General features: G+C 46.4%; 1 protein-coding gene across 1 annotated transcript in view; it reads right to left on the reverse strand.

Annotated features, from left to right (window-relative positions):
- The window catches only part of LOC120879498 (death associated protein), a 64,994-nt gene that overhangs the window by 31,127 nt on the left and 7,229 nt on the right, over positions 1-26,638 (reverse strand). The window contains exon 2 of the mRNA XM_040262514.1: positions 18,232-18,328. Within this exon, the coding sequence (XP_040118448.1) occupies positions 18,232-18,328 (97 nt within the window). The remainder of the gene's footprint in view (positions 1-18,231; positions 18,329-26,638) is intronic.

Here is a 26,638-nt window from a genome sequence, read left to right on the forward strand (position 1 = left end):
TGGGTTGGGAAGATTCCTTAGAGGAGGAAATGGCAACCCACTCCAGCATTCTTGCCTGGAAAATTCCATGGATGGAGGAGCCTGATGGGCTACAGTCCATGGGGTCGCATAGAGTCGGACATGACTAAGCAACTGAGCATGCATGAGCACCCAGGAACTACTCTACCCCCAGGGGAATGCAGAGGACCTCAGTGAGGACTGAGCCGTCTCCCCAAGTTTCTGGAGGACAGAATTATGTTTTCTCATCTCCTCCCATGTCTAGTGGAATTCTAGATACGTGGAAGTATCTCCATAACAACCAGCGACTGATGTTAATTCATGCTGTGTTGTTAGTTCTCTCTCCTCAAAGCTTGCAGAGATTCACTGCCTCCTTCCGTTTCACTACAAAAGTCCAGAAAGAAAAATAGATTGGTCTACAAACCTTGTGCTACAGATGAGGAGATAAGCCCCAAAGGCCAGCATTCTACCTGGGACCACCCAGGGGCCACGGGCCAGGACACAGGGAGCCAACAACGTCCACCACCTGCCCCCATTTCCGCCTCCCTAGCCAAGATGCTGTGGGCACATTTCAGGAAAACGTGGAAACCTGATCCTTGAGGATGACGTGTACCCAAGTGACTTGACTGCATGGTCATAAGGGTGGTCCAGATTTAAAAAGGAAACTGAGAAGACCAACAGATAAACCAACAGATGAAAGGCCTGAGTGGGTTTCAAGGGGACTATTTCTCTGCTCTGGTTCTGAGTCTCCCTAAGAAGTCCTCGTGCTCAGCCCCGCACCTGGGTGTTCAGAACTTCTCATTCAGGATGACAGCCATCTAGACACAAAGCCACAGGCTCTGAGTGTCCAGAGATACTCAGGGTAGGATTCTCTCCCCTTCCCAGGAGGAGAGGTGGGGGTCAACAGACGCTTGCCAGCCTGAGCCTCACTCCGCCTCAGGCTCCCCTCTGACTCCACAAACGCAAAAAAAGAGATTTTTCATAGAAATCCACCCTGCAGGCTCAGCCTTGCAGAAGGTGGCAGCGGTCTGCATCTGTTTCTACCTATAATCACGTTCAGAAGCTCTGGCAAAATGAAAACAGCCTCTCCCATTCTTTAATAGTGTTTGTTCTGGGTCCATGTGGTACCACCCTTCCCATTTGGGCCATTATTCCTTTTTTCCACTTAAAGTCATAATGAATTTAGGAACCGTGAGTCACTGGTTTTACCTTGAGGGCAACTTCCTCTCATTTGTACTCTGGTCTGGTTTCCTTTCTTTTGCAGCTGTCTTTGGAAATCTTGAATCTATGGCTTCTCAGATAGCGCTGGACCCAGTCTTGTCAAACCAGGGATCGAACCCATGCCCCGCCGTGATGAAAACACAAGGTCTTAACCACTGGACTGCCTGGGAAGTCCCAGGCTCTCTTTTCAATAATTTCTCTCCAACTCCTTGTGAAAAGAGGGCCAGTTGCCAGAAGACAAGGGCCAGGCAGAAAAATAGCAAGTCTTTGTTGTTGGTTTTGATTTTTTTTTTAATGTAATAGTAAAGGACATTTAAAAAAACTTTTTATTTTATATGTGTGTAAAGTTGACTTACAATGTTGTGTTAATTTCAGGTGTACAGCAAAGTGATTCAGTCATACATATACATGTATCTCTTCTTGTTCAAGTTCTTTCCCAGTTTAAGTTGTTATATAATACTGAGCGGAGTTCCCTGTGCTGTACAGCTGGTCCTTGTGGGTCCATTTTAAATATAGCGCATGAGTCTTTGGAATCATAGGTTTGGGTTCAAATCCTACTTCTGTCAGTTTCTATTGGAATGACCTTGGGCACATCATTAGGCTTTCTGAGCAAATTTCCTCATTCATAAAATAAGGGTCCACCTTTCCTGTAGGTTGGGAGGACAAAATAAGACTAAGTATATAAAGCACTGGTTTAAGAGCAGCAGGTATTTATTATTATTTGACTATCAGACTTTCTGAATGATGCTGAATTGCTTGTTTGATAGCAGGGACCATCTTCTAAACTTATTCCCTGAAGCCTGATTAAGATGAGACATAGTCATAAACACACCCAGCTGAGTGACAGATACTTTCTCAATAGATTCAAGCCCCATAGAAACAGAGTTCAGTCCTGCTCTCTGGACACTTCTCAGAGTGTCTGCCTCCTGCTCTTTGCAGTACTTATAAATATGGTGACCAATTAGGAAGTTATAACTACTTATGAACAGCCTAAAGGTAAATTGTTCATATAACATTTTCTACCTTTTATAATACATGGGCTTCTCAGGTGAGAACCTTCAGTAAAGAACCCTAAGTAAAGAACCCTCCTGCCAATGCAGGAGTTGTGGATTGGATCCCTGGGTGGGGAGGATCCCCTGGAGGGGGAAATGGCAACCCACTCCAGTATTCTTGCCCAGGAAATCCCATGGACAGAGGAGCCTGGCGGGCTGCAGTCCATGGGGTCACAGACAGTCGACACGACTGGCTATGCAACCTTTGGCATAGTATTGATACACTTCTGACAAGCACATAGACTTCATCAGACAGACAGGGATGGGGTCTGACTGCTCTAAGCGTGGTGGGAGCAGGCAGCACCATGCCACCCTCCCGGAACCTCGGGCCCACCACACCCCGCCCAGCCCATGGCATTTTGGCAAGATTCTCAGGTGATTCACAAGTGCTCTGAAATCTGAGAGGCTCTGTCTGCTCCTGAGGAGCACTGCTGCTTGGCTGAGCACCGCTGGGCAAGTCCCACGCTGTCCACACCTCCTCCCTCTACCCCACCTGTTAAACTGCGACCTGTAAAGGATCTGTGTTTTACTTTACCTGCCAGCCAGCCAGGGTGGGGGAAACAGGGAGACGTCAGTTCCAGATGTCATATATATATATAGTCATATATACATGTATGTATGCATATATGTTATACATATGTATGTATGTAGATATGTATGGCTTCCTGATGGCTGAGCAGTAAAGAATCTGCCTGCTATGCAGGGGACTTGCGTTCGATCCCTGGGTTGGGAAAATCCCCTGGAGGAGGGCATGGCAACCCATTCCAGTACTCTTGTCTGGAGAATCCCATGGACAGAGGAGCCTCGCGGGCTACAGTCCATGGGGTCACAAAAGAGTTGGGCATGACAGAACAACACATATATACACACACACACACTATTATATAACTTAATACCGTATTAAGAGAGTAGATCTTAAATGTTATCATCACTAAAAATGTTAATTATTCTGAGGGGGTGGAGGTGCTAACTAACCTTATTGTGGTGGACACTTCACAATGCATACACCTATCAAATCATGTTGCACACCTCGAATTTATGTGTATGTCAGTAATATCTCATCAAAGCTGGGAAAAGATAATACGAGTGGAAAACCTGGAGGGAATCAGGGTTTGGTGGAAGAAAATGATGTGTGCAAATTTGTAGACAATTAGAAACATTTTTTAGGATCGAGATATCCAATCTCTATATAATAGAGATTTATTAGACAATTACATATAACATTAGGATATTTTTAGTTTGCTTCTTTTTAGACACCAGAAAGTGAACTCTTTTTTGTTTACTTTTAATTTTGTTTACTAGTAATAGTTGTTGACAAATTTCTACTGTTTTATGAACTGTTTATTCATGTTCTTTTTAATTCCTTGGGACTCTGACAGTTTTACTATCAATATGCTCCACATTCATTTTTGCAGTCCATGTTAGGTTTTTAATCATCACTGGGCTGCTGTCTACAGGGTCACAGAGTAGGACACAACTGAAACGACTTAGCAGCAGCTATTAAAAAAGAAAAAACGTAAGTATGGAGTTACTTAGAATGCTGGGGAAAAGGTTTAGACAGCCCAAGGGGCAGGCAAGAAAGACAACACTAGGAACTTTGATGGGGCAGCACTCCTTTCCTTTCGCCTTATTTTTCAGAGCTTCAGGGAAATGAAATATAAATAGATATACAGAGTGATAGATTCTGGGTGCAAGAAGTTAAAGCAGTGCTACTGATCTATAACCTGACTGCTCTGTGAATGTTCTTCAGACAGGTGACCTGCCAGTAAGTCCAAGTGAATGGATATCATCAAAATCCCAGGTTCAAATGAACTGAGCCAGGAGGAACATATTCTGCCTGAAGGTAGGTGTTTTTGGTCACAACCCGCTGCAGCCGCTGGGAGAGAAACCCCTGTACGTGGAGACCTCAGGCAAGCTGTGAGCAAGGAGAGGAGGGCATGGGGAGGAGGAGGCTGTGGGGAGACCCCTGCCCAGCTCACCCTCCAGCAGGAGCATCGCTCACCGACCTGTCCCCAAAAGCCCCTTAATGCTGTTCCCTGGCAGCTGCAGTCTCTCCCTACCCGTCAAAATTTCATATATGCTCCCAGGCTCAGAGTATCAACTCTTCATTGTTAACTGAACAGCAGGTTCAGTAACTACACTCACGAGTTAACCATCTTAGCTTTTCTCTCAACTCCCAGAACTTATCCAATATTGCAGAGTATCAACGGTACTTCCTCCACAAAAACTGTAGATTTCAAAACTGTCAAAAAACGACTGCATCTGGTCTGCTTTCTACTGAATCCCTTTGTCGTAAAGTGAACTTCAGCCCCAGAGGTCCAGCTATTCCTTAAGAAGGAATGTTGTTAAAGAAAAGGGAACCAGTTAGTCCCCCTATAATCAAACTTAAACATTATACTCCACTGCCATCTTTGAAAACGGGCACCCAAACCAGAACTTGGGTGTCTCTACTCTGTCATCTTGGCTTTCCCTCCTTTCATTTTCAGGCCTCCCACGATGCCCCCAGAAGGGTAAACAGCAATTACTTCTCTAAATTTAGTCAGCCTGGCTGAAGACGCTCTAAATTTCACCACCATCACACTGAGGAATCAGCTACAAAAGGAGCAACAGATGCATGGAATCTTTGCTCCCCCACTTTTCATCTTTAGTCCTGACTCACACAAGTTCAGAGTTAGCCAGAATAAAAAGTCTGTGGTGGCGGTGCAACTTTTGGACAAATTCTTGGGGGTGCCTAGGATATACTCTTCTCGAACATTCTGGGATGCTCCCCTGTGCTCACCTGAAGTGCCGGGAAAGAAGCCAACCACCCCAGCAGCACACCAACCAGCTGGTGAGTAGAACTGTGTAATATCTGTCCTTTTGTGAGTGGCTTATTCCACTTGTATTCATTGTTTAGTCGCCCAGTCGTGTCTGACTCTGTTTGACCGCATGGACTGTAACCCGCCAGGCTCCTCTGTCTGTGGGGTTTCCCAGGCAAGAATACCAGAGTGGGTTGCCTTTTCCTTCTCCTTTCCAGGGGATCTTCCTGACTCAGGGATCAAACCCACGTCTCCTGTTTTGCAGGCAGATTCTTTCCCACCGAGCCACCTGGGAAGCCCATTTCACTGGACACAGGTTAATCCGTGCTGTGGCACTCTGACGGGATTTCCTTCTTTCCTACGGCTGCCTCATATTCTGTTGCATGTATACACCACATTTTGGCTACCTAGTCATCCACTGATGGACATTTAGGTTGCTTCCACCTCTTGCTTATTGCTAATAATGCTGCCCCGGGTGTGCAGATAACTCTTGGAGACACTGTTTTCAATTATTTTGCCTATATACCCATACATGGGCAAGGGCTTCTTCTCAACATAAAAATCTCTGTGAATCTCTTCCCAATAGATGTTTTGCTTCTGGTATCTAGACCTTTCTAGGTCTTTAATAAAATCTGGCATCTTATCTGTCAGGAGCTCCACCTGGGAGAATCTGGATTAGGTGACCTCTCAAGTGTGTCCAGCTCTAAATCCAATGATTCTATGAGAATTTCTTGAGTATAATGCCATCCTCATGACTCTGGCCCACATTAATGAGTATATGTTCCCCTACAAGATGTACACAACCAGAAATCAAAGTCAATCTCTCCCCAGAGAGAGCTGAGGGCTCAATGGAATATCCCAGAAGGAGGAAGAATTTTCTTCCTTAACACTGACCTTACCTGGCTCACCTCTTTCACCAGCTGGAAAATAAGAGGTAACCAAGTTACTAAGTTAATTAACTATTTACCTTTAAAGAATCAAATTCTAAGCTCATTATTACTGATTCACTAAGCATTTTCTGAGTGCTACACATTCTGACCCAGTTGAAGTCAACAGAGTTTATTTTTGTTTTCCTCATTCATTCTTTTTTTTAAAATAGAGTTTATTTAAATAGAAGGCTTAAAAATTTCAGGCATAGTCATTGTAATGTAATAAACTCAATAAAGGGCTCTTGTTTCTATGTAGTTATTTTTCTAGGTAGCATTATTCTATGTCGTTATTATTACATATTGCATTCTGTAAAATCCAGCTGCTGGAGACTTGATTTAAATTCAGTTCCTATGTTTATGTAATAAGGAAACGCTCTTGATAAATATTGCAACCCTCTGAGGAGCACCATAAAAACAAAAGAATTATCCGTTCCAAGAGGCTGGCTCCGGTGCAGACACACAGGGCTGCGTCTGGAGACGGAAGCCGAGAGCTCCGTCTCCTTTCTCCCCTTCTTCCATCTGATGAAAGGTGGAGGGCAGCATGGCGGTCTGGTCAGGAGGCTGGGGGAGAAGCGCATCAATCACACCTCGTTTCCGCATCCCTTACGGAACCAGATGTTGGGTAAATACTGCCTCCAAGCCCATGACCAGTAGCGCCAGGCGCCGGAGGACAGTGGGGCCTGTCGCATGTCCCTTCTCAGCCTCACCCTGGCGGGGTCCAGCCAGGCTCCCCTGACGCAGGGATGCCCACATGCTTCCTCCCTCCACTGAACGGTGAGGTTCTGATTCACCACCCACCAGACCCCAGCCTGCTCAGGGCCCATCTAAGGGGAGCTCAGACTCTGAGTTCCTGATGAGACCACTGCCCATGACTCCTGGGACTCAAAGTATTCTGCGTCCCACGCCAGCGGCTCTGTGTTCATCACGCAATTCTGGGCAAAACTTCTTAATGTACCTCGTTGTGCTCCTCCCAATCATCCTAAAATACATGTAGCCACGGGTTTTGGAAGACATGGAACTACATACAGCCAGAGTGGGGCCTCCCCAGTGTCACGGGGGTAAAGAATCTTCCTGCTCAGCTGGACATGGGAAGCCTGGGTAGGAAGATCCCCCGGAGAAGGGCATGGCAACCCACTCCACTATTCTTGCCTGGAGAATCCCATGGACAGAGAAGCCTGCTGGGCCACAGTCCATGGGGCTGCAGAGTCAGACACGACTTCGCAACTGAGAACAGGCACACAACCAAGGAACTCCTATTGGAACCATCATGCATCAGTCAGTGACAAAGGCAGTCCTTGTCTCCAGAAGGCCACAGCTCAGTAGGGGAAAAGGACAAACGTGCAGATTATTCTATTTACACTTATCCTCTATCTAAAAAACTCAAGCACAATGAACTAAGCGTCAGCGCTCTTCACTCACAGGGCCCATTTTGCCTGTCTGCAGCTGACTGTCCCCCACCAGGCCTCCTGGTCCTTGGGCCTCCAGATGGAGCAGCAGGGCCACCATCCGCAGGGCCCGGTGACCCTTCCTTGGCTTCCTGTGTCTGACAACATACGCACGACACTGTCTGGTTAGTGGGCTAAGTAAATTCTCTAGTTCTACCTTTGATACATTTCAAGAACCTAGAACTGTGCTCAAATATACAATGAATGAATTTAAACTAACTGTGACAAGATGAGGGGGCTCCCCAGGTGGCACTAGTGGTAAAGAACCCGCCCGCCAACGCAGGAGACGTAAGAGACTCGGGTTGGATCCCTGGGTCAGGAAGATCCCCTAGAGGAGAGGACAGCAACCCACTCCAGTACTCTTGCCTGGAGAAAACCAGGGACAGAGAAGCCTGGCAGGCTACAGTCCATGGGGTAGCAAAGAGGTGGACACGACTGAGTGACTTAGTGCATACATGACAAAATGAACACGTGGCTTCAAAAATTACTGCAAAAAGAACCCTCCAGAGGCTGAGGTTACCACCAAGATAAGCGCAGTAAAAAAAGAGACAAGCTCAAGCTTCTCATCCTGGTACAAGTATTTCATGAACCACATTACAAACACCGAAGATCTAATTAGACTTGACAGGAAGCCACCCTTTCCCACAAAACCTGAAGTCACCAGGAAGGACATTAGAAATTTAGATTTACATCCTGAATCATTAATGAGAAACACTACCTCAAGGGTATTTGGACCTTGAGATATGAGCTAATGACAATAAAAAGTCATAATGGTTGGCAGGACATTTAAAACATTGCTTATTTCACCTTGATCTCATACATTAATATCCATTTTGTATACATTTTACAATGTATATAACAGCAGCAAAATATGCACAGTATAATTTAAAAATGAATATACAAATATGGGGGGTGCAGGCAAACAGCAATTTTTAAATTGATGGGGGGACTTCCCTGGTGACCCAGTGGCTAAGACTGCCTCTTAATGCAGGGGGCCTGGGTTCGATCACTGGTCAGGGAATTAGATCCCACATGCCAGAGCTAAAGATGCCACATGTTACAACTGAAAGACTCTGCATACCTCAGTGAAAATCAAAGATCCTACATGCCGCAACTAAGACCCAGCACAACCAAGGGAATGAGTAAAATAAATACTTTTTAAAAAAATTAAAAAAGTAAATTTGGGGGGTGCACAGTCAAGATTTGGAGCCACTCCCCTGAGACAGGGCACCCACCGGGATGGGAGGGGCAGACTGCTCCAGTGCTCAGCCTGGGCAACTGTACATGCTTGCATAGAAGCAGGAGCCATTTGCCGTGTAGGACTCACAGCTGATAAGTTATTGTGCTGCTGTTGAATGTCACTGAAGCTGGGCACTGCCACCCGGTGCCTCTTGCTATGAGGTGCTGAAGCTTGTTAACAGCTGAATTGTGTGTCGCTCTGCTCCCCCTGCTTCTTATGTTAAAGTCCTAACCTCCAGTAGCTCAGCATGTGGCCTTATTTGAAAATAAACTTGTTGCATAGTTAGTGGAAGCAGTGACAGATTTTATTTTCTTGAGCTCCAAAAATCACTGCAGATGGTGACTGCAGCCATGAAACTAAAAGACACTTGCTCCTTGGAAGAAAAGCTATGACAAACCCAGAGAGCATATTAAAAAGCAGAGACATAACTTTGCAGATAAAGGTCCAACTAGTCAAAGCTATGGTTTTCCAGGAGTCATGCACAGGTATGAGTTGGACCATAAAGAAGTCTGAGTGCTGAAGGACTGATGTTTTTGAACTGTGGTATTGGAGAAGACTCTTGAGAGTCCCTTGGACTACAAGGAGATCCAACCAGTCCACCCTAAAGGAAATCAGTCCTGAATAGTCATTGGAAGGACTGATGTCAAAGCTGAAGCTCCAATACTTTGGCCACCTGATTTGAAGAACTGACTCATTGGAAAAGACCCTGATGCTGGGAAAGATTGAAGGCAAAAGGAGATGGGGGTGGCAGAGGATGAGATAGTGAAATGGTATCACTGACTCAATGGACATGAATTTGAGCAGACTCTGGGAGATGGTGGAGGACAGAGGAGCCCAGTGTGCTGCAGTCCATGGGGTCACAAAGAGCTGGACATGACTTAGCAACTAAACAACAAGAATTAGTTAAGATGAGGTCATTAGGGTGGGCACTGATGCAATATGACTGGCATCCTTATGAACAAGGGAAACAGGCCCCAGACACACACAGTAAGACAGCCGTGTGAACACTAGAGTTCTGCCGCCTCAGCCCAGGAACCAGGAGGGGGCCTGAAACAGATCCTCCCCTACTACTTTCCAAGGGGGCACGGGCCTGCTAACACCTTAAATATGCACAGTATAATTTCAAATATGTACAGTATAATTTAAAAACGAATATGCAAATATGGGGGGTGCAGGCAAACAGCAATTTTTAAATTGATGGGGGGACTTCCTTGGTGATCCAGCGGCTAAGACTCCCTCTTAATGCAGGGGGCCTGGGTTCAATCACCGGTCAGGGAATTAGACCAAAGGCTTTTAGTGGTAACATGTGGAATCTTTAGTTGTGGCATGTGGGATCTCAAAGTTCTCGGCCCTCAGGCCTGTGAGACAATCCTGGGTCTGTGGCACTTTACTCTGGAAGCCCTAAGGAGATGAATTCACTGCTTCTTTGAGGGGAGGCAGGCTGCCTGGCGAGAAGGCCCTACTATAACCCAGGTGGAAACGCCAGCAGGTGCCCCTGAGCCTTTGCAGAATGATGGGGAGAGGAGGGCTGCCTTGAGGAGGGGCTGCAGATGCCGTGATGCGGACAGACGCTCCCCACCCCTTGGCAGGCTCTCCCGCGCTACCCACTGACCTGGGCTGCCATGTGGGGACCCGGGCACCAGCATGAGCTGTTAACCTTCTGCAGCCCGAGCAGCTCCAGGCAAAACAATGACTTTCACAGCTCGCTGGCCGGCATACAAACTGTACCACTTCATCCATGCCCAGGTGGCCTACAGACATGGAACACTGACCATTGAGCCTCCTGGGCAACCCTGACAGTGAGAGCTGCCCAGTATCAATGAGACTCTCCCCGTGTCCCCAACCAAGGCAGACAGGACTGTCCATCACTACTTCCTGCTGCCATGACAACGTGCCTCATGCACCTTCTATTTGGAGGATCTTGCTGTACCTTCAAGAAGGCTCTTACCCAGAGGTGGCATCTCAGTCCCCAAGCAGGTGAATAACCCATTACCCCATCACAAGGACATCCCCTATTATTCAACACCTTCCTGTGGCTGAGGGCAGGGGTTGGCTGCCACGTCATGAGTCCTGCCTGCTAACTGGGGCAGCCAAACAGCACAGGAGTGGATGGCTGGCTGGCACTCAGCACCCCTAGTCCACTGGCAACTCCCCACATCATATGGAAAGGGTTATAATGTTTCTAAAAGATAGCTGACGACTGGCCTGGATATAAAAGATGATCCTATTGCAAAGTAAGGATGATGTTGAAATTGGCTCACAAGCCTCATTCAAGTTCATACTTGAAGATAATGGCTTAAAGATAAAAATTCCCAGGCGTATAGGGTGTGCCATCTCTTAACCTCAATGTTTTCAATTTTCCATTTTTTACTTAAGAATTAACCTTAACTGAAAGAACCATTAATAATGGCCACAGATTATCATTTGGCATCTATTAGGGATTGACTCGTTCCCTACCCCGAACTATGGGAAGCCCTTACCTCCAGGACCTCAGAATTTAACCTTTTATGGGAACAGGGTCTCACAGAAGTAAATGAGTTCAAATGAAGCTTTTAGGGTGGGTCCTAATCCAATGAGTGGGGCTTCCCAGGAGGCGCCAGTGGTAAAGAACTCCCCTGCCAATACAGGAGACATAAAAGACGCAGGTTCAGTCCCTGGGTCGGGAAGATCTTCTGGAGGAGGAAATGGCAACCCACTCCAGTATTCTTGCCTGGAGAATCCCACGAACAGAGGAGCTTGGCAGCTACAGTCCACAGCGTGGCAAAGAGTCGGAAACAACTGAAGCAACCTAGCATGCATGCATGATGTCCTTACAAAAAGGGAAAAGAGGCATCCACAGAGGGAAGGTAAAACGACACAGGGAGAGGGCCACGTGAAGACAGAGATCAAGGTGACGTGTCTAGGACTTCCCTGGTGGCCCAGTGGTTAAGACTCTGAGCTCCCAGTTTAGGAGGTTCATTCTCTGTTTGGGGAACTAAGAGGCTGAGTACTGCACAGCATGGACAAAAAAAAGTGATGTATCAATAAGCCAAAGACGGCTAGCAAAGGAACCAACCCTGAGGAAACCTGGATCTGGAGTTCCAGCCTCTAGATCTCTGAGACAATACAGCTCAGTTATTTTAAGCCACCCAGTTTGTGGCATTTGTTACAGCAGCCCCATGGTAACTCAGCCTGCATCTAGTAACAACTGTTTCAGGCTGGAGTTATCAGTGACAGTGAAGAACAACAGGTGAAAGCTTGTTGTGAAACAAATACAGCACTTTCACGGTCATTCACAGAAGTACACAGAGCAGCAACAAGGAGCGTCATGGATATGCAGGTTCCATCTGAGGTCCAACAGGATGACTCTCTGCTCCCCCTACCTTTTTAAAAAATTTATCCCTTTTTTAAAAAAAACTTTTAATTTTGTATTGGGGTATAGCCAAAGAACTGATGCTTTTGAACTGTCTTGTTGGAGAAGACCCTTGAGAGTTCCTTGGCCTGCAAGGAGATCAAATCCTAAAGGAAATCAGTCCTGAATATTCATTGGAAGGGCTAATACTGAAGCTGAAACTTTAATACTCTGGCCATTTGATGCGAAGAGCTAACTCTTTGGAAAAGACCGTGATGCTGGGACAGATTGAAGGCAGGAGAAGGGGACCACAGAGGATGAAATGGTTGGATGGCATCACCCACTTGATGGACTTGAGTTTGAGTAAGCTCCAGGAGTTGGTGATGGACAGGGAAGCCTGGTGTGCTGTAGTCCACGGGGTCACAAAGAGATGGACATGACTGAGTGAATGAACTGAATTGACAGCCAATTAACAAAGTTGTGATAGTTTCAGGTGAAGAGCGAAGGGATTCAGCCATAAATATACATGTATCTACTCTCCCCTCAAACTTCCCTCCCCTCCCATCCAGGCTGCCACATAACACTGAGCAACTCTCTGCCTTCTTATTTATTACTGTAAATGAGTGTCTTTTTCGTGGTCTCCATGTAAAGAAATGCCTTGCTTGGCAATTAATAAGTATATTGGGGGAAACAGACTGTACAAATAGCCCGTTTCTCCTTGAATTTTTGCCCTCTAATTGTAGCATAACTCAGCGTATCCTGCCAACAAGAATTACTGTGATGTTTGCCTATTGGTGATATTCTAGTTTACACATTTATTCACTGGAATTCTTCTACAAAGAAGAGCTGCCCCCTCTCATCTATGTATTCAATTATTTATATCAGTATGGACTCATGGCTATCTATTTTACTCTAGGGGTTATAATCCAATACTATCATTATTTATGTCATCACAAATTATTCCGGCTTTGCCACTCGGTGCACCTTCTGGTTGGTTTCTGTGTTGTTCTGACACGTCCCCATCCTTTTGGGGACACTTCCTTGTGTTTTGGCACTATAAGCTGTGCCATCTGGTACTTCTCCAGCCCTGGTTCTGGAATTAACCACTTCTCCAAAATACCTTTGATTGGGGAATGGTGTTTAGAAACCAAGATCCTGGCACTAGGGGGTGCTCATGGCTATGTGGTGACAGTTCTTTAATGCCCTGTCAGTGAACACAGCTCGGATGTATGTACCTCTTCCATGTATATTTATTTATGTATGTATGTTCCCATCCATACCTACTATCCATCCATCCATCCATCTATTCATCCAGTTAAGCTATGAGTTCGTACTGTAGTAAAGTGTTATTCTCTGAGTCCTGTCCAACTCTTTGTGACCCTATGGACGGTAGCCCTCCAGGCTCCTCTGTCCATGGGATTCTCCAAGCAAGAATACTGGAGTAGTTAGCCATTACCTTCTCCAGGGGATCTTTCTGACCCAGGGATGGAACCTGTGTCTCTTGCATTGCAGGCAAATTCTTTACCATTTGGACCACCAGGGAAGCCTGAGTTCATACTAATACCTCTAGTTCTAATTAAATATCACAGTTATCTTAGTCTTCCCCTTTCTCTGACTGTGAGAAACTTAACTCATCAGCCACAACATATTTACTTTGTTCAATCTTCATGCACACATAAAGCAATTTCAGAATCACTAACCCAAACTCCTGTATGAAACATTGACTAACTGAAGTGTAGCATTTATGCACAGCTTTTTTTTTTTTGCATTTCTTTTTTGTCTTTAGCCTTATAGTATCCAGTCAAAATAATGTTTCCTGAAGATACGTAGGTTAGGTCATTTTTTCCACTGTACTCCTTGCAGTCGATAACAGTAAGCATTTGTGTTACGCTTAGGGCCATCTGTTACTGTGTGTGTTCCATCTTGGGTATTTCCCACATCCTGGAAGATTGGAATTGTTTGCTTATTTTGAGGGGGGAGGTATGTGAACACGAAACAGCATCACAGCCCTAAGTCAGTCCTGTACAGACTGTGGAGCTCAGGAAGGGCTGTTTCCTCCTGACCCTTAACACCCCCTTTCTCCTACCTCACTCCTTCTACCCCTTTCCAATCTACCCCCAGTCCACACCAAACTTCCATTTCTACTTTACTCCTCCTGCCACCTACCTTTTAAAATACTTTCTACCCAGCTCAATTCATGCTAGGGCCTCAGCGCATGTTCACCACTATACTGTATGTTAGTGGATTCTAATGACCCCTGAAGTCCATTCTATGTCTGCGGTTTCTCCGTTACATAATGAAACTGGACATTTTCACTTAATATGCTCAGCAGATGGCTTTGAGAAAAAAAATCACAGCTTTCCTTGGTTGGGTCAGTTCTGAGATCGAATCTTGTACCCACTCGGGAAAGTATTAGCTCACAACAATGAAGCCTCTTACTCGTCTTGGATACAAAGGGCCGCAGGTAACTAGAATTCAGCCTGATGGGAATGTTTGGAAAACATTTTCAAATTTCTGCTACATTATTATTACTTTTTTAATAGCATTTTAAAACAATTTGGTGGTGTAAGGAATTATCTTTTTAATATCTGAAAAATGACAGGATTAAGCGGACAAAGGGTAACATAAAGATTTGCAAAAGAAAAGTACAAGTAAGACTGCTTTGAGGTTTTTTTGGGTCATACAACCTCTTTAATGCTCCAGTTGTTCATTTTCTCTGCAATCAGTATTTGATTTTCTGATTGGGAAAGGAAGCCACCAGAGATGAGTCAGTAAATGCAAAGCCAGCTTTAAATATCTAGGAAGGAAAGCAGAGAGTTTTGCAAATGCATATCCAAGGAGGAAATTGGCATCTGAGATTATGCATTTATTTTCATATCTGGAGAATGCTTGGCTCAAAACATGATAAAATATAAAACTTTAGGATGACGGTAATGTGAATTTTGAAGTCACATGCCATGACATTTCCAAAGAAATCAATGCAAAACATTACATGTCTGACTAATTCTGGAAATAACTATGTCCTTTCCATATGTAAAGGAAAACCAGCCCAAAAGCTTGTTATAAGCTGTAATTAGGCCATCTACTTTGGTGAGGTTGCATGGGTGGGAACCTCCCATGAGGAATATGGGAGAGGTCATGGGAATCAGACCCAGAATCAATGTTTATTTTATAGAGGGATCTAGGACTTCCCTGGTGGCTCAGATGGTAAAGAATCCGCCTGCAATGCAGGAGACCTGGGTTTGATCCCTGGGTTGGGAAGATCCCCTGGAGAAGGGAATGGCAACCCACTCCAGCATTCTTGCCTGGAGAACTGTATGGATAGAGGAGCCTGGCAGGCTATAGTCCACAGGGTCGCAAAGAGTCAGACAAGACTAAGCTACTAATACTTTCTTCATTTTTCTGGATTTACAGTCTATATTGGTCCTGAAAATATTCTGTCAGTTCAGAGGGTTTCTGTACCCTATTAGGGACATGGGATTCCAAGTCAAGACAGAGTTAGGGCTGAATCCTGGCCAGACTACTGACTGGGTCAGATAAACTCACTGAGTCCAGGTTTCTTCATCTGTGTAATGGGTAGCTTTTAGGTGGTGTGAACATTAAACCCAATGGGAAGCACTTACTAAGTGCTCAGCACAAAACAGACACTCAGTTGGTACACATAGTCCAGGGGCTAAGAGTAGGGGGCTCTCGACCCAGCTTCCAGTCTGGGATGCTGGCTCTGCCCCTCACTTGCTGTGTGACTTTGGGAAAGTCACTTAATCTCTCTGAGCGATTGAAGTGGGAGTAGTAATCCAGATGGGGATAATAATGAAAAGCCAACTCCCAAAGGGGGATGAGAATAGAGCAGCTGCAAGGATCAAATGAATCAACATGGGCAGAGCCCCCTTAGAACTAGGCTAGGTTCACTGCACTCTGTAATACCATCAGTGATCGCTATTAACTATAATTATTCAATCAGCCCACTAGAAAAATGGAGGCTGTGTGGTGGTGGAAGTGGACTATTACACAGAGTGCCAGGTCCGGTGGGGGGAGTTTGGAAGTTGTATTGGCAACATACGCCGATAGCTGCAGCATCTACAGAGGTTTCCTCACCTCTGTCAACGGTGTTGGCGGGGGGTTTAACCCACAGCAGTGAGAAGAGAAGCTGTTGCCCAGAGGACAAGAGCATCACCCAGACGAGGAACACGGCGCAACGGTGTGACTGCAGGGAACAAACATACCCTGGCTCATATGCAAACCCTGCCCTGCAGTTAGCCTGATTCAAAAATACCTGGTTCCAGAGCACACCAGCCTTCACAGTGGGTGAGAGACTAAAACCTAGAGTGCTGGGTGTCCCCCTCCTTTCTCTCGCAATCATTCACCCTCTGGAACGTTTATTCACATGGTGCATCTTCCATAAACACTGCATTTCACCTCATGAGAAAACTAAAAATCAATAGAAAACAAATGGGCTGTTCTGTCTTTATTTCTAAACAGGCTAAGAAATGATCAGCTGTCACTGTATTGACACTCTGTTATGCACGGAAGTAGCTCTTTGTCCCTTATTCCACTTAAACTCATGCAGAAAAGCATATTTCACTAATTTCCCAGGTCCTCCCCCGACCACCCTGATACAGCTCTCTGTCTCATCCTCTCTCTTCCTTCTTAAGGAACCAGTGGATATGAAGGGAAATGACATTCCAGGTTTCTAGTGGAAGAATGCTATAGGTCACATGCTTTTATCCTCAGTTCCAAGTCCAAGAATGTTCTCAACACCCAACATTCTAACTCTTTTATGCAGGCAAAACTTACCCTGAACTGGTCCAAGTCTGTAAATCTTTAAAATGCATCTCAGCTGGTATGAACATCATACATAGATTCCAACAGGCTGCTTGAGACCCCACAACGGGTACTGTATGAAATGCATATGGTCTTATTCTGCTAAAACCTGCTTCCTCTCCCAAAACATTAGAATTTCTGAATTCTGATATAAATTAGGCCCCACGGTTTTCAGATACAGGACCGTGGACCTGTAGGAGAATTCCTGATGTGGTTATGTTCCAAACACAAATCTGTGAAAATAGCCAGTGGAAAGAAAATTTAAGACTTTTCTTTAAACCACCTTCTTCTTTTAAAAAACCAGAACTTGAGCTGACTTTCCTGGTGCTGATATCTCATGATTTAAAATGGGCAATAATCACTCAGAAACTTCTCCCCAAATTTTGTCCTCCCCTCCAGGGACTGCCCTAAGTGACACCCGATGTTTTACAGAAAATACCCAATGGCACAGCATATACATAAGCAGATATGTGGGGCCACCAAAGCCATGCACGTCCTTCTCAGAGGGTGCCTGCTGTCAGAAGCTATTCTTTTGGAGCCTGGCCTGCTCGGAACCCCAGGCTTTGGGTTCATTCCTACTCAGAGTGGCCAGCACTGGCCTCTGTGGACTTCAGCCTCCCATGTGTAACCTGGGGAGCATTCCACCTGCTATTTAGGACTTTTGGAATGAAATGCACAAATATGGGCTGGCTGCTCTCCACACTTCCTTTTCCTCTGGCTGAGACTCGGCTGGAGACGAGTTACATGGTGCAAAGCTCAGTGTTCACTTCCCTTTCTGGGGACAAGCTCAGAGACAGGTGGGCACTGGTGGCGCGTGACTGTGTGTTACAGGTAGAAGGAGATGGGCTTGTATCAGGGTCTTTGGACCAAACTTGACATCAGAACCTGCAAGGAAAGCAGGTGTAAACAGAGCTGGTGGTGTTGCAGGAAGGTGAGCTGTTGGGAACCCAGGGATCTGGGGGCAAAGACATCGTTTAAGGGCACTCGGTCACTCATCAGGGTGTGGCCTCGATGATTCAAGGTTTGGCTGAAACTGGCAAAGCCCTAATGCTTGTGAACACTATTTAAATCAGTGGTTCTCTGCCCTGACAGCCCAGAGATTCAACTAGAACAGAATTTTCAAAGGTCTGTGGGTGATTTCAATGTGGTGGTGGAGAGCTTCTGCCCAAAGACAGATGAATCCACTTAGATTTATTCAGGAAAAGGGAAGAAGACATGCTCTAGCTGTCCTGTTTCTCCTCTGTCTGGGGGACAGAACCCCCTCCTCACTGATCAGGAGAGGAAATGCTCACAGCACAGGGCCCCGAGAGCCCAGGGTTTATTGGAAGCAAGCAGCAGAGAACAAATGTTAATGTTTAACTGAATAAGGGTGACTTGTGAATCCAGAACTTTCTTACCTGGGGCTTTCCCACTCCTGGTCGTCCTTGTCCTTCTCTTCTTTGGTGTCTCCAGAATGCGGGTGTTTCTGCACAATTCGCATCCCACCAGCTTTCACTGAAATGAAGAGGAAGGTGTGTGATCAGTGTGGTCACGCAACCACCAGATGGCAAGGGACCTACTCCAAGGTGTGTGGCTGTCCCGTGGCCCCAAGTCCAGACCAGCTGGCAGTGACAGCTATTAATCACGGAGAATAGTGCTATTATTGCTGTTCTTGGGTCACAAAGTCACAGCTGACTCTCTGCAGCCCAGTGGACTGTAGCTGGCCGGGCTCTTCGGTCCATGGGATTGTCCAGGCAAGAATACTGGAGTGGGTTGCCATTTCCTTCTCCAGGGGATCCTCTCAACCCAGGGACTGAATCTGTGTTGAAGCCCCAGTACTGCTGGGGGAGATTCAGTATGACAGGATGCTCAACACTGTCTCGTGCTCTGGAGCCACTCAGAAACTTTCCAAGGCCCCTCTGTGTGCCTGGCCTCCTTTCAAGTTGGTAAGAGCAGCGGTGGTACCAGAGTACAAACCATGTGGAGAAAGTGGCTGCCGTCTTTTAGGTTTTGTAGTTTTGTGATGCAGCAATGGCCACTCCATCCCTGCCTGTGACATTTTCTCAGATGCTGGTGGTGCTCTGATGGGGGTACGGCCACAGGAGACACAGGCCATCGGCCGTGTCATAGCACAGAGCCCACTCTGGTGACGGCCTTTCCCAGGCTGTGCTGTAAAACCCTGGGGTTGGCAGAAGTTAAGTTCATTTTTAAAAAACAGCCTTATAGACACATAATTCATACGATGTGGTCCCCCTAGTTAAGAGCGTACAGTTCAGCGGTTTTGTGTATATTCAGAGTTGCACAACTGTGGCCACAATCATTGTCAAACAGGATCATCACCTTCAACGGAAACCCATCAAGGCTCCCTCTCCAATCCCTCCTCTCCCCCAGCTCCTAGCAACCAGTCAACTGCACCGGCTTACTCCGGACATCTGACATAAATGGAGTCATAAAATACGTCGCCTTTGGTGACGAGATCTTTCTCTTAACGCTTCCAAGGTTTACCCAAGTTGTAGCATGTGTCAGTACTTCATTCCTTTTTCTTTTAAAGATTTTTTTTTGGGATGTGGACCATTTTCAAAGTTTTCATTGAATTTGTTACAATACTGTCTTTGTTCTGTCTTGGCCTTTTGACCTCGAGAAATGTGAGATCCCAGTTCCCCAACCAGGATGGAACCCACACATCCTGCATTTGGAAGGTAAAGTCCCAACCGCTGGACCACCAGGGAAGTCCCTTCATTCCTCTTCATGGCTGAATAATACTCCACGGCATGGATAGACCACATTTTAAGATCCATTCATCTGTGGATGGTCATTTGTGCTTTTTCCATTTTGGCTACTGGGAATAAAACCGTCATGAATGACTGTGTATGTCCAAGTTTTGCATGGCCACACAGACTTATACCCTTATTTCCTTGGTACATATGTAGGAGTGGAATAGTTGAGTGACATAGTAATCCCATATTCACCCTTTTGAAAGATCTTCAAATGCTTTCCAAAGCCATGGCACTGTTTTACACTCCAACCAGTGGAGGTTCCAATTTCTCCACATGCTTACCAACACTTGCCATTGTGTTTCTTTGTAAATATAGTTGCTCTACTAGGTGTGATGTCTTATTATAGTTTGATTTGTATCTCCTTAATAATTAATATGTTAATACTGTTTTGCAAGAGAAAAAGCAGCAACAAAAATGGGAGATTCTAGGATCTAGCAAGTGTGGAAAGAGCTAGGCTGAACAAATTAAGTGGGTTTCCTCAAGATAGGTATTCTGCCTTTAGCATGCACTGTAAGCTTTATGTGGGCACACAGAGTGTGCCGTCTTTCACAAGTGTATTTGAACACAGAATGTCCCTTCTTCCCCAGTAATGCTGGTTATCATCCGTTAGGACTCCTGTATTCCACAGGATGAAGTTTGGAAATGCCGGCCTTATATCCAAAAGCGTGTCACACGGCAGTTGACAGCGTTGTGTTTTAGGGTCAGCAAGTCCCTCCATGTCCTCAGCTACATGGTCTCAGAGTAGTCAGCTGCTCAAAGTCTCAATGCTTCATCTCCAGAAAGTGGTTAAGAGCCTAAGTTGGAGGAGTTTAGATGAGAAGAGAGTCTGTAAGTTCTAACTCCCAAAGTGATGCTGTTTGGAGGCGGGGCTTTGGAAAGTGCTTAGGGCATCAGGCTTCCCTGGTGGTTCAGATGGTAAAGAATCCACCTTCACTGCAGACCATTCAATCCCTGAGTTGGGAAGATCCCCTGGAGAACAGCTACCCACTCCACCATTCTTGCCTGGAGAATTCCATGGACAGAGGAGCCTGGCAGGCTACAGTCCATGGGGTTGCAAAGAGTCAGACATGGGTGAGTGGCTTTTTTCTTCCTTCATTTTCACTTAGGTCATAAGGGTGGAGCCCTCATGAACAGGATTAGCACCCTCCCACTGGAAAAGACTCTGATGCTGGGAGGGATTGGGGGCAGGAGGAGAAGGGGACGACAGAGGATGAGATGGCTGGATGGCATCACTGACTCAATGGACCTGAGTCTGAGTGAACTCCGGGAGTTGGTGATGGACAGGGAGGCCTGGCATGCTGTGATTCATGGGGTCACAAAGAGTTGGACACGACTGAGCGACTGAACTGAACTGAACTGAAAGAGACCCCTGAGAGCTCCCTCACCCTTTCTGCCAGGGAGGACAGAGAATATAGTTATCTGTGAACCAGGAAGCAGTACATCACCAGACATTGAATCTGCTGTTGACCTGACCCTGGACTTCCAGCCTCCAGAATGGTGAGAATGTCCACTGTTTATAGCCACCAGTTGATGGTATTCAGTTGTAGCAGCCCAAACAGACTAAGACAGAGGTGCACAGCAGCTTCCCAGCACTTAATGGAAAGCAGACTTTGCTAACTTAGCTCATTGTCCAGGGTTCCTATGTGGGGCTCACAGCACTACACAACCCCAACCTACCCACACCCCCTCCCCCTCTGCCCCAGGACAGCCACTCCAAGTTCTGCCACAGCCCTGCTCCGATCACAAAGTACAGCCAGCTGGTCAGGCCACCTCCTCCAGTGTTTCAAATTAAGTTGTTCTTGCTGTTCAGTTGCTAAGTCACATCCAACTCTTTGTGGCCCCATGGACTACAGCATGCCAGGCTTCCCTGTCCTTCACTATCTCCTGAAGTTTGCTCAAACTCATGTCCATTGAGTTGGTAAAGCCAAATTTAAGCTGGACCCTGCTGAATTATGAAAGCTCAGGACAGCTTTCTTTGTGATGCTGCAAACAGGAAGGAGAATGTGAGACACCTTGAGGCTTATACACTTCAGGTTTATTAGTTTTCAATTTCCCTGGGAGAATTCAGAAAGCTGCTGATGGCTGCAGCATGGCCAGTGGTACCCAGAGGCACTCGCTCAGAGGAAGGTAAAGCAGAGGCATGAGAAATAGAAGGCTGTATGTAATGATGCGTCTGCTGGTCTGGGTTTGGGACGAGACTCTCCCTGCTGCCACCACCACTTCTTTTCAGTGCGGATATTCTATTTGTTAAGAAGGAAATATAATCCTGTCCAGTAATTCTCTCAAAAATCTGATTTTATCCTGGAATTTTTTGAAGTAGGAATAATTATCCTGACTGTGTTTGATTCCAATCATTTTATCTTTTCATTTCTAGAGCATTTTCCCCCTTGAATTCATCCGGTCTTTATTTGAGAGCATTTTACTTGTTTCCCATGTTTTTTATTCTTTTATACATTTTATCATTTCAGGCATACTTGTCTTATGTTTGTATACCTAATTTTTTTAGTTTTAATTTTTGGTTGTGCTGGGTCCTAGTTGCAGCCCACAAGCTTCTCTAGTTGGGGCTGTGCACCTGTCTAGTTGTGGTTCATGAGCTTCTCACAGAGGTGACTTCTCATGTGGGGTACGGGCTCAGAAGTTGGCTCAGAAGTTGTGGGGCACAGGCTCAGTCGCTCCACAGAATGCAGAATCTTCCTGGACCAGGGATCAAACCAGTGACCCCTGCATTGGCAGGTGGGTTCCTATTCACTGTACCACCAAGGAAGTCCTATGTAATTATTTTACTATCAGGAGTCTCACCCTCACCGTTCATTTTTCTGAATCTGGCTCGTTTGGGGGGAACGTCTTCAGTGAGCTTCTGCCTGTGGGGATCCTCCAGGGGTGGTCTAGGCAGCACCCCTTGGAGAGATGCTATGCACGCTTCTGTCAAACCAGGGGTAAGGGCAGCAAGAAATCCTTTTTTACATCTGATTTCTCAGGACAGGAAAGACCAAGGCATAAATCTGAGCAGACTGCCCATGTAAAGGCAGATTTTCAGTTACAAATTCTCCAGGAGACTCAGTTCTCCATCTGGAGGCCAGGATGAAACACACCAGCTTCCTCACCAACCCACTGTGCTGCTGGACACTTTTTCCTGCACCCTTGCTTCACAGGTTTGGCCTCTGAGCACCCAGCTTGCAGCTGGGGTCTTGAGTTAAATGAGGCTGTGTGTGTGTGTTGGGTGGGGGGTTGCCTAATTGAACATGAGTGAAAGTCGCTTCGGTCATGTCCAACTCTTTTCGACCCCATGGACTGTAGCCTGCCAGGCTCCTCTGTCCATGGAATTCTCCAGGCCAGAATACTGGAGTGAGTAGCCATTCCTTCTCCAGGGGATCTTCCCTATCCAGGGATCAAACCCAGGTCTCCTGCATTGCAGGCGGATTCTTTACCATCTGAACCTCCAGGGAAGCCCAACATGACTGGTGTTCTTATCAGAAGAGGAGACACCAAGTCACTTTCTTGCCTCTCGGGGCCCTAAGGCTCAGGGTAACCGTTCTCAATTTAGTTTCTTTTTTGGGTGTTGCTCCTAGAGATCGCCCTCACTTTGGGCTAAGATTTACAGAAGAAAAAGAAAACAAAAATACCATTTTCAGGTGGCTTCTCAAGATTTCCAGGGTTATGAAGCCTGACAAACCTTAAGAAATAGAGACTGAAAAGAAAATTCTACAATTATGTTTACATTATTCTTTACCCACTCTCTTGAAATGTAAGATTATGAATGCTTTTGTTTGAACAATAAGGCTAGAATCGTCCCATTAAACATTACAAAAAAAAAAAAAGCATTTTCCTGCCCCATTTATCCCATTCCTATCCCACGTCCATAAGAAATGGATCAAAGATGCTGTTATGAGTTGAACTATGACCTCCCCAAGTTCGTACGTTGAAGCCCTGATCTCTAGAACTTTAGACCTGACTGGGTGTGGAGACAGGCCTCTAAAGAGGTGATTAAGGGGACTTCCTTGGTGGGCCAGTGGTTAAGAATCTGCCTTCCAAGGCAAGGGATCTGGGTTTGATCCTGGTTCAGAACTAAGATCCCACATGGTACAGGAAAAACTAAGCCTAGGCACCTCAACTAGAGAAAGCCCGCATGCTGCAACAAAGACCTAGTGCAGCTTAAAAAAAAAGATAACTAATTAAGTGAAAAAGAGGCTGTTAGGGTGGCCCTAGGGCTTCCCAGCTGGTGCAGTGGTAAAGAATTCACCTGCCAGTACAGGAGACATAAGAGACGTGGGTTTGATCCCTGGGTTGGGAAGATCCCCTGGAGAGGAGAATGGCAACCCACTCCAGTATTCTTGCCTGGAGAATCCCATGGACAGAGGAGCCTGGCAGGCTACAGCCCATGGGGACGTAGAGTTGGACACGACTGAGAGACTTTATACTCACACACACACACACTCACACACTCACAAACACAGGGTGGCCCTAATCTGATAGGACTGGTCTTATCAGAAGAGGAAGACACCCGGGACGCATGTGCACAGAGGAAAGGCTACATGAGGACAGAGAGGGAAGGTGACCATCTGCAAACCAAGGAGAGAGGCCTCAGGAGAAACTACACCTGTTGGCACCTTGATCTTGGACTCCTGGCCTCCATAACTGTGAGAAAATAAATTTCCGTTGATGGAACCACCCAGTCTATGCTATTTTGTTATAGCAGCCTGCACAAACTAATACAGATGCCCATTTAAAAATAATCTCTGAATCATTTCAACTTGGCAGACAAAACACCTTAACACTGTAAGTCCCGGGTGTATTCTATCAACTGGCTAAAAGTAAAAAGGGTGTGCAACTAACTACAAAAGGAACAGATGATGAATGTCAAGGTGATGTTCAAAATAATCAAGTCTTGGGAAGCTCGCAGGGAGCCTGTCCACTCCTCTCTTGAAGTAAGTACACACTCCCAGACCCATACATCCATTTCAGCACCTCATTTAATCCAGTTTATAAAAACAATTAACTTCATCAATCTCTCACAGTATGGGTGGTGATTAATGCTGCAATAAAGTGGCAATAATAATAACTCAAGGCTGAGACAGATTCATTTTAACTTGCACGACTGCCAGAAAATATGCCAGCATATATTTATCGACTGTTTTATCACTGTCACTAGGACTCTTCACTGGTCAGAAATACAAAGGGAGAGTTACTTCTGCAGAAATCTTTGCAGAATTATTTGCAAATGCAAGTATTTTCCTGAGACAGTAGTAAAAAACAAAACAGACTTTTGTTGTGATGGTTGTTATTCAAATGTGAGCTTCAAATGTAAATAACAAGCTTCCTCTTGGTCGGAGTCCTGAGCAGAAGGTTTAGTTATGAATTCTGGGAGCCAGATCCCCAGGTTCAAGTACCAGCTCTACATGTGTGCGTGTTTGTGTGTCTGTGTGTGTCCGGGCAAGCTGCCGGCACTCTGCCTCAGGGTCCCATCTGTGAAGAAAGGGTGGCAATGCTCCACCCCCAGGGGTTTTCTGAGGACTGAAGAGGGAGCCCACATGGAACGCCTCCATCAGGGCCTGACTCCCACAGGTGCTCAACTCCTGGCTACTCTCACTCAGTTCAGTCGCTCAGTCGTGTTTGACTCTTTGCATCCCCATGGACTGCAGCACACCAGGCTTTCCTGTCTATCATCAACTCCTGAAGCTTGCTTAAACTCATGTCAATCCAGTTGGTGATGCCATCCAACCTTCTCATCCTCTGTCGTCCCCTTCTCCTCCTGCCCTCAGTCTTTCCCAGCATCAGGGTCTTTTCTAAGTAGTCAGTTCTTCTCATCAGGTGGCCAAAGGACTGGCATTTCAGCTTCAGCATCAGTCCTTCCAATGAATATTCAGGACTGATCTCCTTTAGGATGGACTAGTTGGATCTCCTTGCAGTCCAAGGGACTCTCAAGAGTCTTCTCCAACACAACAGTTCAAAAGCATCAATTCTTCGGCACTCAGCTTTCTTTATGGTCCAACTCTCACATCCATACATGACTACTGGAAAAACCATAGTTTTGACTTTGCTGGCAAAGTAATGTCTCTGCTTTTTAATATGCTGTCTAGGTTTGTTATTAAGCGGGTTCTAACATTGAGCATCCGGCACTCAGAGCGCCCTGTGTGTGTGTCCTTGGTGGCTTATCACCTCCTCCCCAGTTTCCTCTGTGTGAAGTGGGGGTGGCAGGACTTGAACAGCGGATTGTTGAGTGAGCCATGCGCCCTCCATGGTGAGGGACTCCCTGTCCCAGCAGCTGACCACCGCCAGGGCTGTCCTCAGCCCATCACCATCTAAGGAAGCTTTTGGAGAGTCAAGGACCATGGACAACCCTTCCCACTGGATGGCCACGTGCCAGGCCCTGTTCTAACCACTGGCCAGTTACCACCCCACCCACTTCACCCAAACCCTATGGTGCAGACCACCCCCCTCCCCCCAATCCCAAGAGGAGGGGAAGCCACAGTGAGCAAGCTTCTGCCCCTCCCCCTGCAGCAGGTGCCCTTAATCTCACCCCACAGGCCTTTTCCTGCTTGAACATTCCAGGAAACAGAGCACCAGTGCTCCTCACAGAGATGCCTCCGGGCAGGTTCTAGGCCCAACCTGCCCAGGAAGAAAGTGTGTTTGATGTGGAAAGCTCTCTGTGAAGCAGCTTTTCCTGCCCACAGAGCAAAGCGGGCCGAGGAAACAGCCTCCAGCTCCGACTTTGTCAGGGGAGGAAGCAACTGATGACAGTGCTGCCCTGGGGTAGGGCAGCCCCTGAGGTGCTGGGGTGCCTGGCTGTGAAAGGGTCCCCAACAGATGGCTCCATCCCCTCACCAGCAGGCTAGGAAGACCCACAGCTGCAGGCCAGGCAGGGTGAAGAGGAGGGTGTCCCCAGCGGGCCTGAGACAGTAAGAGCGCCCGGAGCTAGGGAGGGGCCAGCCCTGGGGACCAGCAGGGCAGGACGCCCAAGCAGAGGCTTCCCTTTGCTCTTGCTGGGAAATGCTATTGAAATGTGATTCAAAGGAAAGCAAACCCACCTAAAAGAAGCCAGGAAAGGCTT

This window comes from Oryx dammah, unplaced genomic scaffold, assembly GCF_014754425.2.
Source record: "Oryx dammah isolate SB20612 unplaced genomic scaffold, SCBI_Odam_1.1 HiC_scaffold_20, whole genome shotgun sequence".
Lineage (NCBI taxonomy): Eukaryota > Metazoa > Chordata > Mammalia > Artiodactyla > Bovidae > Oryx > Oryx dammah.